The 17,569-nt window shown below is 44.0% G+C and overlaps 1 protein-coding gene, 1 long non-coding RNA gene and 10 other non-coding genes across 12 annotated transcripts; all 12 read right to left on the reverse strand.

Moving 5' to 3' along the window:
• Positions 1-4,092: 4,092 nt before the first annotated feature.
• LOC123173625 (probable WRKY transcription factor 75) lies at positions 4,093-7,428 on the reverse strand. Its single transcript, XM_044589934.1, has 2 exons — positions 6,758-7,428; positions 4,093-4,629 (listed from the first exon to the last, which is right to left on the reverse strand). The coding sequence occupies exons 1-2, from the start codon at positions 7,249-7,251 to the stop codon at positions 4,452-4,454; spliced, it is 672 nt and encodes a 223-aa protein (XP_044445869.1). The 5' UTR covers positions 7,252-7,428; the 3' UTR covers positions 4,093-4,451.
• Positions 7,429-11,264: 3,836 nt separating this feature from the next.
• Positions 11,265-11,368, reverse strand: LOC123183867 (small nucleolar RNA Z107/R87). Its single transcript, XR_006492856.1, has one exon. It is a non-coding gene; the product is annotated as a small nucleolar RNA Z107/R87 (small nucleolar RNA).
• Positions 11,369-11,496: 128 nt separating this feature from the next.
• On the reverse strand, positions 11,497-11,582 carry LOC123183907 (small nucleolar RNA U31b). The gene has a single exon (XR_006492894.1). It is a non-coding gene; the product is annotated as a small nucleolar RNA U31b (small nucleolar RNA).
• Positions 11,583-14,074: 2,492 nt separating this feature from the next.
• LOC123182720 (uncharacterized) lies at positions 14,075-17,085 on the reverse strand. Its single transcript, XR_006492285.1, has 2 exons — positions 16,943-17,085; positions 14,075-14,873 (listed from the first exon to the last, which is right to left on the reverse strand). It is a non-coding gene; the product is annotated as an uncharacterized lncRNA (long non-coding RNA).
• LOC123183836 (small nucleolar RNA Z112) lies at positions 14,997-15,173 on the reverse strand. The gene has a single exon (XR_006492829.1). It is a non-coding gene; the product is annotated as a small nucleolar RNA Z112 (small nucleolar RNA).
• Positions 15,232-15,312, reverse strand: LOC123183875 (small nucleolar RNA snoR77Y). Its single transcript, XR_006492864.1, has one exon. It is a non-coding gene; the product is annotated as a small nucleolar RNA snoR77Y (small nucleolar RNA).
• On the reverse strand, positions 15,354-15,450 carry LOC123183853 (small nucleolar RNA snoR31/Z110/Z27). The gene has a single exon (XR_006492842.1). It is a non-coding gene; the product is annotated as a small nucleolar RNA snoR31/Z110/Z27 (small nucleolar RNA).
• LOC123183912 (small nucleolar RNA snoR31) lies at positions 15,492-15,584 on the reverse strand. Its single transcript, XR_006492899.1, has one exon. It is a non-coding gene; the product is annotated as a small nucleolar RNA snoR31 (small nucleolar RNA).
• Positions 15,635-15,730, reverse strand: LOC123183741 (small nucleolar RNA R30/Z108). The gene has a single exon (XR_006492769.1). It is a non-coding gene; the product is annotated as a small nucleolar RNA R30/Z108 (small nucleolar RNA).
• On the reverse strand, positions 15,820-15,922 carry LOC123183865 (small nucleolar RNA Z107/R87). Its single transcript, XR_006492854.1, has one exon. It is a non-coding gene; the product is annotated as a small nucleolar RNA Z107/R87 (small nucleolar RNA).
• Positions 16,108-16,194, reverse strand: LOC123183909 (small nucleolar RNA U31b). Its single transcript, XR_006492896.1, has one exon. It is a non-coding gene; the product is annotated as a small nucleolar RNA U31b (small nucleolar RNA).
• On the reverse strand, positions 16,777-16,872 carry LOC123183832 (small nucleolar RNA Z43). Its single transcript, XR_006492825.1, has one exon. It is a non-coding gene; the product is annotated as a small nucleolar RNA Z43 (small nucleolar RNA).
• Positions 17,086-17,569: the final 484 nt, after the last annotated feature.

Raw genomic sequence — 17,569 nt, forward strand, 5'->3', positions numbered from 1 at the left:
CCCCCCCCCCCCCCCCCCAATTTCACATCTTTGAGTGACAAAGAAATTTGAAAATGTGAGAATGCCTTCAGGATGAGCGAAATTAGGAAAACAATTCAATCGAGTGTGCTCCACCGGACCGCAAACTATAGCATGCATTCTTTCTTTTAGATTTCATCTATCTTTCTCCTCCAAAACGCTTTTCCCTATGCGTACAACAGTCCTTTAAGGGAATCACGCTAGAGCTATCAAGTTGGTGTATTACTTCCAAAGTGAAGTCATTTGACTTTACCACCATTGTACTTCTCTAGAGGAATCATGTGCTTGTTACTCGTCGTGAGATTATAACATTTCACTTTAGATGAAACCCTCGTGTTTTTTCAATATAAAACCTATACTGTTTGAATCCACATACAACACATGCACTTATGGTTCCAATAGACAATATTGAGATCAGTCGGTTTTGTACATGTGAATCACATTGTAACAACACTAATATATTTTATCCAATAGATAGGATCAAGATTGCCAGGATTATTTCCTTGACATCTTGCATCTAGTCAAATCATTTGAGGTGTTATTAATTGGTTGTCAAGTGTAATTGATTTTTATCTAAAAAGAATCAAACATTTGTAGTTAGTCATCGAGATGTGGTGTTAGCGTAGTCCATAGATGTGATGATTTTGATAGTTTTATCTTTAGTCAATATGTGAGCTTCAGACATGTCTTCCTGCTGAACAAAATTAGCAGATAACTTCGTAACTGCCCCCGCATCGTCCACACGGGCGACACGGGTGGCGATCTTCTCGTCACCCCCCCCCCCCCCCCCAGGGTGCTCCTCATCTCGGATCTCCTCCCCGCCGTCGCCGGAGGACGCCGCCGCGAGAATCCCGGCTGTCCGACGGCGGCGGCAGGCCTCTGCTACGTCCTTGTTGAGATCCACTCATTCACGAGGTTACTGGCCGGCGGAAGCGGCTCTTTGGGGTGCATCATTGGTGATGAGACATGGCACAGGGGAGGCTTCAGATCGTGGTTGCAGCGCCCGTGGCCTCCAGTATCGCGATCATCGTTGCACACCGAGCACCAAACGGTTTATCGCCAGGCTTGGAGCAACGACCTGACGCACAGATCTGGACGACACCGTGCAGCATGGTTTCATGGCACTGTTTGGTGACGTTTGAAGGCTCGGCTGTTGTTGGCCTTGATGATCGCCGGCCTGGATTGGGAGGCGCAGTGCCGATCTCGCGGTTGTGCATCCCTGATTTAGGGGCGGCCGCACACAAGATACGGCCATGTCAACCCATGGGCCGATGGGCATCGACAGGGCTCTCTCCGACGAGGTGGTAGTCAGGGACGGTTTGCTCCACCGTCGATGTTGGTCTTTACGGTGACCACTCTGAGTTATGGTGGCAAACTTGTTGCGGACTGCAGTGGCCACTGAAAGGTCTCCGTGACCCGGTGGTTGACTTCGACGCTGAGATGCAAACTATGGAAGACGGCTTGACACAGAGGAATGGTTGTGCAGCAGGAGCGGTCCACATTGCATGCAGCTGCTAGGATCGTGGAAAAGTGGTGAAGACAACACATAAGTGACAGCGATGGTGGTGCTACTTGAGCACACGGTCTCGAGTTCCGGGGTGAAATCCTAGGTCTGACACGTGTTGGTTATACCTGGCAATGGCGATGTTGTTGCGTCGTTACCTTGGTGAAGGCATTGTTCGGATATGCTCGGACTGGTTTTTGGGGTGAAAACCTAGATTTTGGCCTTGCGTGGTTGAATCCGGTGACGGCGGCGCTTGAGCGCAGCTCCCTTTCTGAAGGCGTTGCTGTTAAAGAATCTTCATCGTCCGTGTGGTGTCATGAGATGATTGGTGCAGATATGGTCATTGCTATAGTTTGACATGGATCTTGTCACTTTCAGTTTTTTCCTTGCCTAAGATTAGCTTTGGTCTTATATGACTTTGCTATTTGCCGGCATGTTTTTGTGTGCGTGTGTTGGTTTGGCTGTGTGCATCCTAGCTATGCAGAGGCCGGGTGTGTGCTTTATGTTTGTATCCTCTTGATGCTCCATTTTGAGCCAATAAAATTCAACCTTTGTCAAAAAAGACATGTCTTCCTATTTTAGAATGATATGTCTATGTAGTGGAGCACATAACATTCTGGAGTGGACTTACTCAAAACTTCAAATGAATGGGGGGTTGCTTAAGGATCAACTATCTCACTCATTGTGAGCGATCCTTCATCTTTATCATCATTCTGTAGTGCTTTTTACCCCATATAAAGTTACCATGGTACAACTTGCGTTAATGCAAACAACCGGCCGATCACGTACGCCTTGAATGCGAGGACCATGCCGAGCACGAATGTCATGTTCCAACCATGGATGAAGATAAGAAGGACGAAGAAGAAGACCAAAGTGAGGGTGAAGAGCCTCGACATCCATCCTCTTCCATGTCAAATGTTGCCGGATGCATTGGTGTTGAGAAGGGTACTTGCCATGAGAGTGTAACCTATAAATCTATCTATGCACTAATGCTACTTCTCTTCACCACCATTGTACCAGGACATTTAAGAATAACAAATAACTACTGCATCTAATTTTCATGCAATGAATAAAGTCACACCTACTTGCGTGAGGTATCATGTATATTTTCTCTCTACATATGCCAAAAATTTAAAGGATATCATGCAATGAGTGACCTATGCATGTAGTGAAGCTAGCAAACGGAGTGGCATGTTATTTTCTTGTATTCTCTTGGGAAAACAACTTGGGAATATGACAATACAGTCGGGATGAGCGACATTGAAAATAGTTCAACCTAGGGGCCTTGTTGATACCGTAGTACTGAAGAGAGTTTCTTGTTAGACAAACATATTGTCAAATCCGATGAGTTTGAACCATCACCTCATTCATCTTAGCTGTGTTTATTTTCCTTTTCTTGATTTGGCATCGACGAAGGCCACATGTGCATCTCACCTCTCCATCTGGTGGATTTAGTTGCGGGTAGCTAATTTGTCTCAACAGTTAGCAAAATTTGCTTTGATTTAACAGAAATTGATGTGCTACTTTTGGACTTTAAGGGAATTAATTATCCATCGAAATATATTTCCTCTCCGTGCATCTTTATTTTCCTCTTGTATAGAACTTCGTTTTTGATGCGACATTAATTTAATTCGATCTATACATTGTTTTCTAAGGCTAGTCATAGTGGGAGTAATTTAGATAGTAACATAACATGTCCCAAAACAATTTTATGTGGCATGAAGTTAATGAGGAGAGAGATGCTTGTGGTAATATAATATGTTACTGTAACATAACACGCCCCAAGGTAAAATGAGTCTATATCTCAATTAATGAAGGCTTGCATGTTATCATCCATATGTTACTACCCATTATGAAGGTAGTAACATGGACTAGTAACATATGCATGTTACTAGTCTAAGTTACTCCCCACTATGACCAGCCTAACACACCCTTAATTTACTTCGATCTATACATTGGACTTGGTGACGATAATTAAACACGCCCTTAATGACTTTTTAACACATAGACGCCCTCATACACTCACCCTATGAACGCACGCGCAGACACCCTGCCACTATGAGCATCTGCGAAATATTGAGCCGACATCATATCTTTAGATTGACGAAGTCATCACATGCGTCTCATAGTCAACAGGAACGTCTCCTCCCACTGAACGAGTATCACCGAAAAGCCTGAAATAAATTCAGGAAAATACGAACACCAGTACCAAGTCTGTGACTTAAACCCTAGTGGGATGGTTCCACCACAAGGAAGCTAGTCATCTGAAGTACGCTCAGTTCGCACACGCTCTTAGTGTTATAATGAATCAGTTTTGCTAAAGAACATCTAGTGTGTCATAAGTATTGCACATCTAAGTCATGTGCCATTGATCAAACGTGGAGATTCATGTGAGTGTTTTCTTTTTTTCTTTACTTTTTCTTTTTGTGTTAATTGAGTCACTTAGATGTGCAATAAGTAGAGCACACATCTATATGTGCCCTAAACAGATGCATAATGTATAGCCTATTAGCCTAAGTTGAGAATTTAATTCTTGGTCCTTCAACTTGTCAATATGAGGATGTTTCTCGTAGAAGAAAAAAATAATAGGTGTTTTTTCCTTGTTTCTCTCTCATATATGTTCTTTTACCACAAAGAGAAGCAACATGAGAAATGGATAATTTGTAAATGTGTTATTAACTTAAACGACGAAATTACAAGGACGACTATATATATATGTATCATGTATTTGCACATGCGTCTTCATCTCTACGTGCATGTAAACAAGAGTAAGTACATATAACACATATGGAGAGAGATCAGCTGTTGTATAGTGAGTAATTGGGAGGTAGGACATGTTATTCCCTTCTCTTCCCGGACTGAGTATGCTGGGCTGTAGGTCACGTACGTACTCTCGTACGCGTTCCTCCACATGCAGACGGTTGTTTGGTTAGAGCTGCGAGAGGAACTGAAGCTGCCTGAGGATGGGGTTGAGTGCCTCCATGAGCTTCTCGCAGGGGTGGTTGTGGACGCCCTCGTACGTGGTCACCACGATGCTCGTGTCCTTGGCCAGCCGCTGCACCTGCTTCTTCACGTTGCACGTGTGGTGCGTGCACCGGTAGTAGCTCCTGGATCATTACACATGCATGCATGCATTAGACAGAACGTGATGTCTTTTGAAGGCAGAAAGAACTTAGTACACTAAGCAAGATGCTGAACATAATACTACTTGGCACTGCATTGTCAATTCGGCTGTAGCAATTAATCAGTGCATGTAACTACATGCTCTGAAATGTGGTGCGTATTTGCATGTGTTCTACAACACATTACACTTGTGTACAACATTTCAATACTTCATCTGTTTCACAAAGCACACTAATTGAACTACGAAGTCGAATCATATGTGCTTCAATTTGATTGAGTGTGTTTGTTGATTGTCCACCTAATAGGGCCAAACACATTACAATTTGAAATTCTACAGATCGAACCTTCAGCGGGGCGACTATTATTTGGGAGTGAACACTTGAACACCCTCCGATGCAAAGGAGGAGGAAGGCACTAGGCGCGATGGAAAGAAATGAAGAATTCAATGGCGAGAGGAGGGGACAGAGAATGAAGGAGGAAGAATAAGGCAAGGAAGGAGTTGAGCAACATCAACAATGACTTCAACGTCGACAATAGCCTGGAGAGGTGGTTGATCGACGCCTAGCTTGGGAGCACCTCAATCCCCCTCCCCACCCCTACCAATTAGTGGAAGGCATGCTTATGGCGTGTCGACACCCCAATTGGACATCGCCGCATCCCCTATGGTTGGTTGGTTGCAAATTGAAGAGCGTGGATCAGTGCGGTGGACGGGACAAAGAAGATGGGGGAGGTGAAGGGTGTGAGAAGCCTTGAGCAAAAGAAGTTCATGTGTGGGGTACTGGGGCGGGGGGGGGGGGGAGTCGGTCAGTAGGTAGAGCGACCAAGTAGTCGTTGCACACTATCCTATATCCCTATTGCAATTTCTCGGATCATCACTTGCCTGCCCAAGCTAGTCTTTCATCCACCCACGGTCTATGCAAATAAATTTCTAGTCGGGTTCAAGTTCAAGTCCTGACTTGGACCGGGTGCTCGCATCTTCCCACATATATTACAAAATTTCGGCGTTATTCTTTCCATGTGAAACGACGTGGCCATCGACTATAAGATGTCTATGGTGACTTCATTGATCTCAAGATTTTCCATCTCAGACTCTTGGAGGTGCTCAACAAGGTTGGGTGAGTTCACATATGTGTATATGTGTGCATACCTGCGTACCATGTTTCTCCTCAAATATAGTCTAAATCAAACTTCACCCTTTGGTCACCCGCAAAAACAAAAACAAAAACCTTCACCCTTTGGCCATCACACCCAAAGTTGCATTCACATGACACCTTTAGTTTGTTGGCCAGGTTGGCCTAATTGTCAACCTGTCATATATGTCTATAGCTCCATATACCTTCCCTCTTCTTGTATATATTGAGTTTTGAGATGCCTTACCACATAGGCCATGTTATCATATCACTTCCCTCTTCAACTGGGTATTTTCATCGCCCCCTCTCTCCCACGCTTCGTGACATAGTTCCCTCCTACCTCCTTCCCAAGTGGCGATCCAAACCAATGACGCTAAGGTCACTAGTGGGATCATGATGGGGATCTAAGCATATTGGTTCAGAAAGAACAAACAATGCACTAGCAAAAATGTTTAATTGGCACATCTGAAGGAGTCAATGCTGGACTTACTAGGTTCTTAGCTGTTCATGTGAAAATTGATCACTTGTGCATACTATGAGTCCATTTTGCAAAATTTCAATAGTTGATAAGCAACACGCATGCATGAATTGTGTGTGGAGAGATCACCCGCAATGGGAATACCAGGTTCTATATCTACAATTATTTTCAACTTTTGGAAGCATTTCGTCGTCACGCGCTACGGCCGGCCTTCCTCATCAAGAACAATATACAATATCATATAGCACATGTAAAGAGTAGTACCAGTTAGTATACTACTAGGTTGCAAATTAACGATGATGGTACCCAAGCTTATGCACCTAGCTAAGCTACACAAAACACATAAATGGTCTACTGTAAGCACAAAGAGCACACACAAGTACGCAACATGTTGATTTCAAGTTCTCAACAATATGCATGCACTTCACATGCGAACCTGCAACGTAGGTACCACGAGGTGATCGTTAGCCATGGCGAGAAGAAGCGATGAACATATATACGTACCTGGGGAAGGCGCTGTTCTTGACGGCCTTCTGGCCGTACTTCCTCCACCGGTAGCCGTCGTCGAGGACGTCGTTCTCGCTCTTGGTCTGGAACGCGAACCGCGGCCGGCTCGCCTTCCTGCTCCCCCTGGCGCGCGCACTGCCCTTCCCTTTCGTCTCCTCCCTTCCCACGCCACTACTGCTCCCGGCACCACTCTCCGGCGCGGCCGCCCCAGTCACGCCGCTCACCATCTCCTCACCGGCCACCACCTGCTGCTGCGACGTGGACCCGGCGGCGGCGCCCGGCCCCAGCGGGAGAAGCAGGGACGCCCAGTCCACCAGCCCGGGCATGGGCATCCCCGGCTGGCCACCCAGATGATCCGCCGGAGCATCGCACGTCGACGACTGCGGCTGCTGCTCCATCATCGGCGGAGACTGCAGATACTGAAAGTGGCGGAACAGCTCGTCGTCCCCTTGCAGTTGCAGGTGATCGTCTCCCTCGCGCAAGTTCTCCATCACAAAGTACGGAGGCGACGTACTTGCTTGCCGCTGGACCGGTTGCTCCGGCGGCCGGAGAGGAGACCGATGGATGGAGGAGTGACCGCAGCGTGTGACATCGAGGGGGCGCCGAAGTATATAGACGGTGGGTTGCAGCTGCGGGTAGCTGTGACCGGAGGGTGAGACGGGAAGGTGAGAGGAGTTGGGCAAACCGAGCGTACTAGCTGCGGCATGCAAGCCAAGGACGCGATCCACGGGAGGGAGAGAGAGAGTGAGGGGGACGAGCTACGTAGCTCGACATCGCAACCGTTTCCCAGCTACCCGATCGGGTCGGCTCAACTGCCCCGTCCGCCCCCGCGCGCACGCACGCACGACGGCACGAGCCCTCCGATTAGTTTTTACATCGATTTCCCCACGTACGTACTGCTGGCTGCATGCGTGTCCCCTCCAGATCGGGTTACGTGGCGGCCATGTAAAAATCTGTGTGCGCGCGTACCTCAAAAAGTCAAGTCAAAATGTCGTCGGTCTGACCCTGACCCTGTCACACAAACACTATGGACTATGGAACCCGGGCCGGGACCTTGCAGTTCAGACTAGCATCGCGAGGCTGACGCCAACGAAATCCTAGGCGCTGTCTTTGGGGGGTCGGCCCATCAAGCTTTCGCTCCATAGTTTCTTTTGTTTTTCTCTGGCTACTCTACTCTTTGCTCAGGAAAAACAGCTTAGAAAAAAAATGATGACAATTTTGGGAAAACACAGATTTAATAGAATCCCCGTCAAGTAAAAAATATGTTTTAAAAAAAGTTCATGAATTTGAAATTTTGTTCATCACTTCAAAAAATATTCACGAATTTTAAAAGCAGTTATCAATTTGAAAAAAATAAAAATTTTGTGAACTTAAAAATATTCAAAAAAATTAGAAAGTTGTCCATGGATTCAAAAAATATTAATAAATGGAAAAATGTTTGCGAATTTAAGAACATGTTCACAAATGTAGAATTGCTTTCATGAATTTAAAAAGGAAAAGAAAAAAGGTGGAAATTGAAAAAATAAACAAAAATAAAAAGGAAAATGGAAAAAAGTGAGAGATAAACGGATCAAAACCCCAAAAAATAGGAAGTACACATAAAAGAAAAAATATTGAAAGCTTCCCAAAATTGGGTGGAAGCTTCCAAACCGGTGACAGAAGCTTCACAAAACCACTCTAGGAGCACTTCACTCCTGTTAATGGGCCGACCCACCAAGAGCGATTGTAGCTATAGTCGGTATTTAACAATTGCAAAAATTCTAGCTCAAGTAAAGCATAACTATCCTCCTTGAGACAAAGTCCAAAAGTATCTTATGAATCATTTTTTGAGAAAGAGTAGAAAGAAGTGCTTCTTGAGAGCTCCTATCCCACCCATCCGGCGTGGGATAGTGAGCAAACTCATGTGTTGTTGTGCAAGAAGACAAAATAGGTTGGGCACATGTACTGAGTTGAGTCAAAATTAGAAAGGTCCAAGCTAACCAATTTAACTCACCTCTCCTTACTCCCGTGTAGCTCGGCGACGAGGGGGGCACCCCCCTTCCCCCTCTTGTCGTCTCCAGAAGCGCCTGGTAACGAAGGTCGGCATGCTTTGTGTATGGTGGAGGGGCAATTCTCCGGTTGCTCTACATGGCCGTGATGTAGGGGGTCGGTGGCGGGCACACATCTTTGTGGCTATGGGTTGCACAATGGAGGTTCAGGCAACGACATGTTTGTGATCTCCTATGGGCAAGCGACAACAGATGCAGTATGCGGGGCCTGATTTGTACCCGTCCGAGCCGGTGCATGTTATGCCCTCCGACTCGTAGGCGTGACCTTGGTGCTTAGATACAAGTGAATAAGACATGTCGTACTATGCACCACTCTAAGTGAATATTTGAAATAAAGTCGCACCTACTATTTACTCTATATATACCAGATGTGTTAGTGGTGGCATATGACCCATGTATCCAAGCAAACAAATATATGTTGTTTCATTATCTGTTCATCCAAACTTCATATCTCTAAGTGAGAAAAAACTTGTTGTAGTTTCAATTCTTATGTGGTCATGCTTTAGGGATGAGCGGCATTGGGAAAAACAATTCAACTGAGCAAGCATCAGATACAAGTCGATTATGTTTCTTTAGTTTGCTTTACACCGTGGTGCATTCTTTCACCACTACCTGCAGCCTCTAAGCACTATAGAAAATGGGGAGTTCTGACTACTACTCATGATTTGCCGTAAGTGTACTAGCCTATTGAGTGATTATCATCTATCTCACCCACCTAATTGTCAGAAGCTGGCACACAATAATAATAGACCGTGTGATCGAGTTTTACGAATGTCAAAACAATGGGATCCCATAAGAAAACACCATCTACGATTTATTATGAAGCAAAAAAAAAAACCAAACTCAACCCACTAAAACGAAAAGGTGAAGAATAGCCCATATCAAACTCACAATCAAAATGGTTAGATGGAGAAAAATGACATGGCAAGGCGCACATACCCATGGTGCTGGAATGCTACAACCATCCTTGATTGTCAACGATTGCAAGAGTTCCACAAGAATCCTGAATTTCTTGAAACTGATGCAAGTCATACTATTTTTTTCCTCTTTACACGCACTAGAGATGTGAGTGGTGACATGACCAATGTAGCCAAGGAAAGAGAGACATGCACATTATTTCTTTGGCTTCACAGACATGCTTCGTATCTTTAGGTGAGAATCACAATTGTTATTCTGACGTGATCATATTCTGAGGTTATGACATGAAGAAAAGTAGTTCAACTGCAAGAGGATCACACATTGTGCAACTTGATTATGTTTCCATGATTCACTTCACTCCTTGATGGATCCTTGGACTAATCCTACAACCTCTAAGTGGGTTGTGGTTGATCCTCATATTCTTCACTTGACGCGGACGCCTATAATTGAGTGATTGTTGTCGGTCTGCCTACAAAACCATCAGAAGCCAACATGCAATAGCAGTATGTGTAAGGGCCTATTTGGTATGCAAGATTGGTAGTAATATAAAAACCATAGGATTGGATGTCATTGACTCATTGTCATATTGAATCTTACAAGAATTGAAAACACCATGAATCTATAATACATCTTATTTTGTTGCTCTGCTGAGAAAACACAAGAATTCTTGTTGTTATGGAAATAACCTTCGACGTGGGGTATCTTTCATATCCTGTGTTTTGTGTTACTTCGCTCAATTTTTTAGAGTATTATTATTGCCTTGTTTGATTTTAGTATTTCTTTTAATTGTTTTATTTGGTGTTTCCGTTGGATCTTAAGTCATAGAAAGTCCTCTAGCTATCCTCTTCCAATCATGTGGCCCAAATATTTAAATATTTTCCAACTATCATGTCATGTGGGTAGATTCCAAAAATATTTTTTTCAATTTTAAAAAAAGAGGTTTGAAATAAAAGTATTTATATTTTCGAAACAATAATTAATTAAAAATTATTTCTGAGGTATATTATATATAAGATTACTATTCCTTAAAAAAGTAAGTTTTTAAATTATTTATTAAAGTTCCTTTTTGAAAAATCCAGAAATGGTATTTATAGGGTTAACAGAACATATTTATTTTCCTCTAAAATTTCCTTAAAAAATTTACAAACATTATTTATGCATTTTCGACACCCACATGAGTTTTAGTTTTACCCCATTGTCATGTCAAAAAATATAAACAACTAATTCACCCTCTCTTTTTTCTCTCGCGACCAAGACTTCAATTTTTTTGCTTACTCAATAAATCTGCACTGAATTAAATCATATTCCGATCATGTGCCATGGTTGCATGATAAGGAGATGACGGGCCATGATCTTCAATGCTAGAGGATGAGGAGCCAACTACTTTCCTACGTGACATCTTGTGTTTCTGAGTTGTCATCATTCCATGTATTTGTGGTTTGTGCTTTATCTATAAAGCGGGGTGAAAGTCTTTTTCGTGAACTATGTCCTCCAAAGCAAATAAACAAATAAAATACAAAAAGGCGCATGAGATATTAGATGTCTCTGTTCAGCGGGATAAGCTGCATCAAAATCAACTCCTGAGAGAAAACTTGTGATTTGGAATGTTGTGCTTGAATATTTGCAAATCATCACTGTCAACATCCAAGGAAAAGAACAATTCATAAATAATACACGATATCTTAAAATAAAATCCCTATTTTATTCTGATCAACTAACAGTATAGAAGTTAGCATAGCACCCTACCGTGTAGTCATATTTTCATCTACAGAGTCAGATACATAAGTATGTCAATCAGCACAGATCCACCCAAGCAGAACCTAAGACTGGGCGACAAATATGAACTCGTCATTCTCATATTTTCATCTACAGAGTGAACATCTTTTTATTCAGACCCATCGCTCCCGTGTCGCTCGAGGGCGACACCAGGGCGCCCCCAACCCTAGTCGCCCGGATCCCATCTATCACCACTCCGCCGCCGCCGCCGGCAGCCGTAGCCGGCGGCGGCGACCGGACGGGCGCAACTCCTTCTTCCTCTTCCTCTCCAACATCCATGGATCTGATGAGTCAATCTTGATGGTTCTTCATCTCGTTCTCACGGGCCTAGTGCTTGGGGCGCCGCCAGCGCTGATCCGCCGCTGCTACAAGGCTGCCCTTGCGCTGCCGCTCCAGGAGAGGCGACCGGAGCTCCGCCACCTTTTCGATCTGCCCCAACACTACCTGCCCATCCATGTGCTCGCGCTAGGCTTCCGCTGGTGGCGTGCTGCACTTGGCTCCCACGGTGCTGCCGACAATGGGCCGGCCTTCCGCACATGAGGTGGCCGCCGGCGGCGCTACGGTCCGTGGCTTGGTGGTGGTGATCTAGATCCGATCGGCCGAATGATGGTGACTGCAAAATGCAGAGACTTTCTATGGCTCCACGACGGTGGTGATCAACAAAAGATTTTTGGGAGGTTCATCTCTTGATCCGGTGGTTGATTTCGACGGTGAGATACAAATTATGGACGATGACTTGAGCAAAGGAATGGTTGTACAGTGGCGGCGATCACATCGCATGTAGCCGCAGAGATAGTGGAAAAGTGATGGCGACAACACATGAGTGATTTCGATGGTGGTGCTACTCGAGCACCTGGTCTTGAGCTTCGGGGCGAAATCCTAGGTCAACTGAGAGTGGTTATGCCTGGCAATTGTGATGTTTTTTTACGTTGTTACCTTGTTGAAGGCATTGCTCGAATATGCTCGGACTGCTTCTTCAGAGTGAAAACCTAGATTCTGACTTTATGGTTGGATCCAGTGACGGCGACACTTGAGTGTCTCTCCTTTCCTGAAGGCGTTGCTGTTGAAGAACCGCGTTGTCCATGTGATGTCATGAGATAGTTGGTGCGGATATGGTTGTTGTTGTAATTTGTCGATCGCTTTGGGTTTTTTTCTTCTCGCCTACAGATAGCTTTGGTCTTATATGACTTTGCTAGTTGTGGGCGTGTTTTTTGCGTGCGTGTGTGTTGGTGTTGGTGTGTGCATCCTAGCTATATAGAGACCGAGTGTATGCTCATTGTTTTATGTATCTTCTTGATGCTTCATTTTGAGCCAATAAAATTCACTCGTCATTCTCATAACTACAATATAGCCAATTCACAATCGGGTAGCTATGTTCCTCTATCATTCCAACCATATGTACCCTGTTTTATCTCAATCTGTGTCATCTTATACTCTACGTAATGGTTACAGCCGGCGTGACATGAAAGTTCTGAACGGATTTTAGTTGTCCAACAATTTGCAAAGAACTTGTCTCTTGCAAACTGACTCAATAATATCAAGGTTAGAGCATCTCCAACAGGCGTCCAAAAAAAGCTCCACGCGTTAAAAATTTATATTTTTGGGCACCGAACAGCTCCAACAGATACTGTAAAATATTGTGCGGCTAAAAAGTTTTGAGCACACGCTGAAAAACGCTATTGCGCGCAGCATATTTTGGGCTCCGGATTGCGCGCGCTTCACAATTTGCACTGCGTGCTTTTTTGGGCGCGCGTTTTTGGACGTCTGCTAAAGCAGTGTTGGTCCCGACACAATAAAAGTGCTACAGTGGCGTGCTATAATTTTTATTGGGCACGAATTTTTTGTGCGGCTATTGGAGATGCTCTTAGCGAGGTTTCAGTAGCTAGACAAGTGATGATGGTTGAGGCGGCTTCAACAACGAGCATGCGCACTCCGATGAAAACACTAGATCTCTGATCAGGCTATGTCGACACATGTCTGCATCGTTTTCTTCTGATGGTGGTGGCTTGAAGCTTGGCTTTGGGAATGAAAATCCTGAGATCGACCTAAGGTTGGACTCATCATCATCAATGCACTTGCGGCGATTCCTTCTTCAAGGCTTAGCGTAGGAGTTGTGTATTTCCCGTTTTGTTTCGGTTATTAACCTTAGGGTTAGTGGTTGTATGGTGGAGTTACTGTCACGAGGCATGTGGCCTCGGGTTTCTTTTCGAGGTCAAATGAGTAATATATGGTTGTGTAGATCTCCCGATGTAGAGGCCAGGGGTTATCCTCCTTTTCGAAAAAAGTAAGAACATAAAGTTTGATGATGACAACTGATATATCATGTTGACTGAATTTTCGCATGATTGCTCCAAATCCGAGGAAAAAAAATCTTCAATTTGGGATATAGTTTCTCATATGCAATTAGAATTGAAACTACACAATCAAGCCATGCTAAAGACTTTTGTTCAAGTTCGCAGTTAGTCATCCAAACTACAAAAGGGGGAGAGACAAAACCTGTCAGTGCATCCACGAGCCGGCTATAAAGATAGCTCGAACCATCAACACCATAGTACAAGGGTGAAGATCCATGTAAAATGACTAGCTTATAAATATGCAAAACCAGCACGATGTACAAGCGAAGCGCCCAGTGCATACAAGTTTACGCCAAATACAAAAAAAAACAGCACATTAAAGTACCAGCGAAGCACCGCGCAAGGACCCACTAGTCATATTCTGCTCACAAAAGAAATCGCAATCACGTCGCTCAAAAGACCGCACAACACAGGAAGTGTATAGTCTCTTCCATTGCTATTGCACGTCTCAACACAGCATCTCCAAGATAATGTAAAGTCTCCTAATACCCTTATTGCGGAAGGGAAGAATAACCTCAGATAGCTATCCTGCAATTACTAACATTAGCTCCCTTGGAATAGTCCACTGAATGAATTCTTACAGAAGGGAAGAATATCAAACAAATTACTCCTGACAAGTCATGGGGCTTGTTTGCTCCAAGGTCCCCATCTCCCTCTCCCTCTGTTCTTTTCTGGACACGGGCTGGAGTAGCGCCCCCATCTTTCTCTATCTCTGATCACTTCTGGACACACGTTGGCGTAGTGCCCCTTGCTCCTACACTTATGGCAAGTAACTAAAGCCTTTCTCTTCATGATGATTTCCTGGACAACCTTCTTCATTCCTTTCCTCTGTTGCTGAACCACTTCTTGTGTCGTGGTGAGTAGACGACACTGGGCTGGATTGTGGTTAGTCCCTTCACACATGAAACAGGTGACTTGCGTAGTGGGACATTCTTCACCCAAGTGACTCGCTTCACAATAGGGGCATCCATCTTGGTGTTCCTTATCGGTGTGTCCTATTTCTCCACAACTTGTTAGCTAGTCGTAACAAAATTTAATCACAATAAACAATTCAGTAGACTGACCAAAATACAGTCTCAGGTTACTACTAACAAAAAATGAGATACGATGCAAAAAACAGAGCAAACAAGATCAAAGAGAATTCCTCAGAGACCCGCTTAAAATCACGCACACAGCTAAACCAAACCAGCTGCAAATGGATATTCCAGCCCACAACCAACAAAGGTTATGGGTGAAGGACACTTGCAGTGGAGAGAAGCAGCTGTTGTTTACAGTGTCATACGACACTTCCTATGGTCTGAGAATCTTCACCAGGATAATTTAAGAACGGACAAAATTAACTATATAAACTATACTAGGACCAGAAGGTATTGGTATTAAGCCTCAGAAAGCCGCAAAAATATCGTCATTCAGAATCTGACGGTAATTCCAACAAAAAGCTAATCATCATGTGCGTCAATTGCATTATAGCTCAAAATAAAATCGATGGAAACAAGACGTATCATCAGAATATAAATGCCTTCGCATTCACAGGTAAATAAGCACTGTTTCAGAAGGTGTCCTAAGATTGTTTCAAGTTTCATCCCATGATACTAACGGAATAAAGAAACAAAACAATGGAAAAGCTGATCTCTAATGGATTCAGTTGCAAAGATGACATCATACGGGTGGCTCAAGCAACCCTCGGATCAAGTGTTGGATTATGCATCAATACCTCCTCACGATCCAAACAGATCTTGTAAGAAGCAAACGGAATAACAGTGAAGAAAGATACATAGTTGCTCAGTGGTGGCAATGTTTAATTGGTTCGATTCTGCCAGCGATGTCGTCAATGCTTTCAGAAGAGGGGGCTTGTTATCCTCATCGCAACTAAGTCCTCCAAAGCAAACACACACATCAAACACAAAAAGACACACGAAAGGGGAAAGAACAATGGAGGGCAGACTAACAAAATCAGGTATCAGATGGCTCAGTTCAGTGGGATAATCGGCATACAATCAACTCCTGAGAGAAAACCTGCGATTTGGTCTGTTGAGCTTGAAAATTTGCAAATCGTTACTGCCATCATCCGAGGAAAAGAAAAATCCAGAAAGAATATCGAACCAAATGAGAAAGGTTCACACTAATCATCGAAGGCTTCACGAAAGCACGATATCTCAAAAATAAAATTCCTGTTTTATTTTGAACAACTAACAGTACCAAAGTAAGCATAGCACCATACGACCACTATGCAGTCAAATTTTCATCTACAAAGTGAGATTCACAAGTGTGTCAATCAGCACAGATCCACCGAAGCAGATCCTAAGACTGGGGCGACAAATATGAACTCATCATCCTCATAACTACAACATAGCCAATTCAAAATCAGCTAGCTATGCTCCTCAATCATTCCAACTATACCTGCTCTGTTTTATCTCAATTCGTATCATCTTGTACTCGACATAATTATTACAGCTGGTACTACATGAAAGTTCTAAAAGGATTTCAAATTGTCCAACAATTTGCAAATTGCTATCTTACAAACAGGTTCTTAGTTTATATATTTAAAGAATACCCAGAAGACATCTCACAATGACGTCAAGCAAAAGTCAACGGAAAGGAGCTCATTAAGGAAGTAGCGATTGACGATCATATTGAGCCAATTTTCGCATCAATGCTCAAAATCCAAGCAAAAACAAGAACTTCAATTTAGGATATGGTTTCTCATGTGCAATTAGAATTGAAACTACACAGGCAACCTAAAGGTCGTCAACTAGGAGCTAATAAAGACTTTTGTTTAAGTTCACAGTTTGGTCATCTGAATTTAAAAAAACAAACAGATTTTGGCCTCATCATTAATTATACTTTCCTCATGAAGGGAATTGAGTTGAGACAAACAATAAAAAGAATCCACATGTTAACCTAGAAGACAGTAATAAGAAAATTCAGAATATGGGCGGTTATACAGCGGGATGGTCGGCAAGGGACATGAATGCCAGTTACGACGAACGAGACCAAATATCAATCGTCACCGACCTCAAACCGGATGCAAAAACAAGTAAAATCCCTCAAAGTAGAACGCAGAGAGAGGAGAGGGGGGAGGGAACCTGTTGAGACGGGAGGTGGCGGCGTGGGGAAGAAGGTCTCCTCGCTGGTGGTTAGGGTTTCGCAGAGGCGCCCGGCCGACCCGTGCCGTTGGATCGCCGTGGCTCCCCTTCACGTGGGCTCTAGCCTGTCACGGGCGACCTGGTGTAATCTGCTCGGCCCATAGACCACGACCGATGGGGCCCACGAACTCATCGCTTTTATTTATTTTTAAATGCGTTTGGGGCGCACTCTCAGCCGCCGTCACGTGTCTCGTGCTGGGCGCTCCCTCAATGTTTACTTTTTTTTACCTTTTCGTTTTTAGATGAGTTTATTTTTAGCGTTTGGGTTTCTACACAAGTGTCAACATGGCAGGTTGGTTACTTAGGTCGGAGTAGACTGTGCGGCTCGACTCTGCCCGGGTACAACTATCTTTCTGCTCGCGGGATAACAGCCCGTCCGGGGTAACCGCGCCGCACGAAAATTTAGCCTCGTGGTAGAAGAAAATTAAGGGATACGACGGTCAAAAAGCTAGGAGGAAGAATCGGTCATCCCTTTAATAGTAGGCATAGATGATCGGCTTCTGATTCCACACACAAACATTATGTACTTTGGAACTCTGGTCGGGATCTTGCAGTTCAGACTACATC

The sequence above is a fragment of the Triticum aestivum genome, chromosome 1D, assembly GCF_018294505.1.
Source record: "Triticum aestivum cultivar Chinese Spring chromosome 1D, IWGSC CS RefSeq v2.1, whole genome shotgun sequence".
NCBI classification, from domain to species: domain Eukaryota; kingdom Viridiplantae; phylum Streptophyta; class Magnoliopsida; order Poales; family Poaceae; genus Triticum; species Triticum aestivum.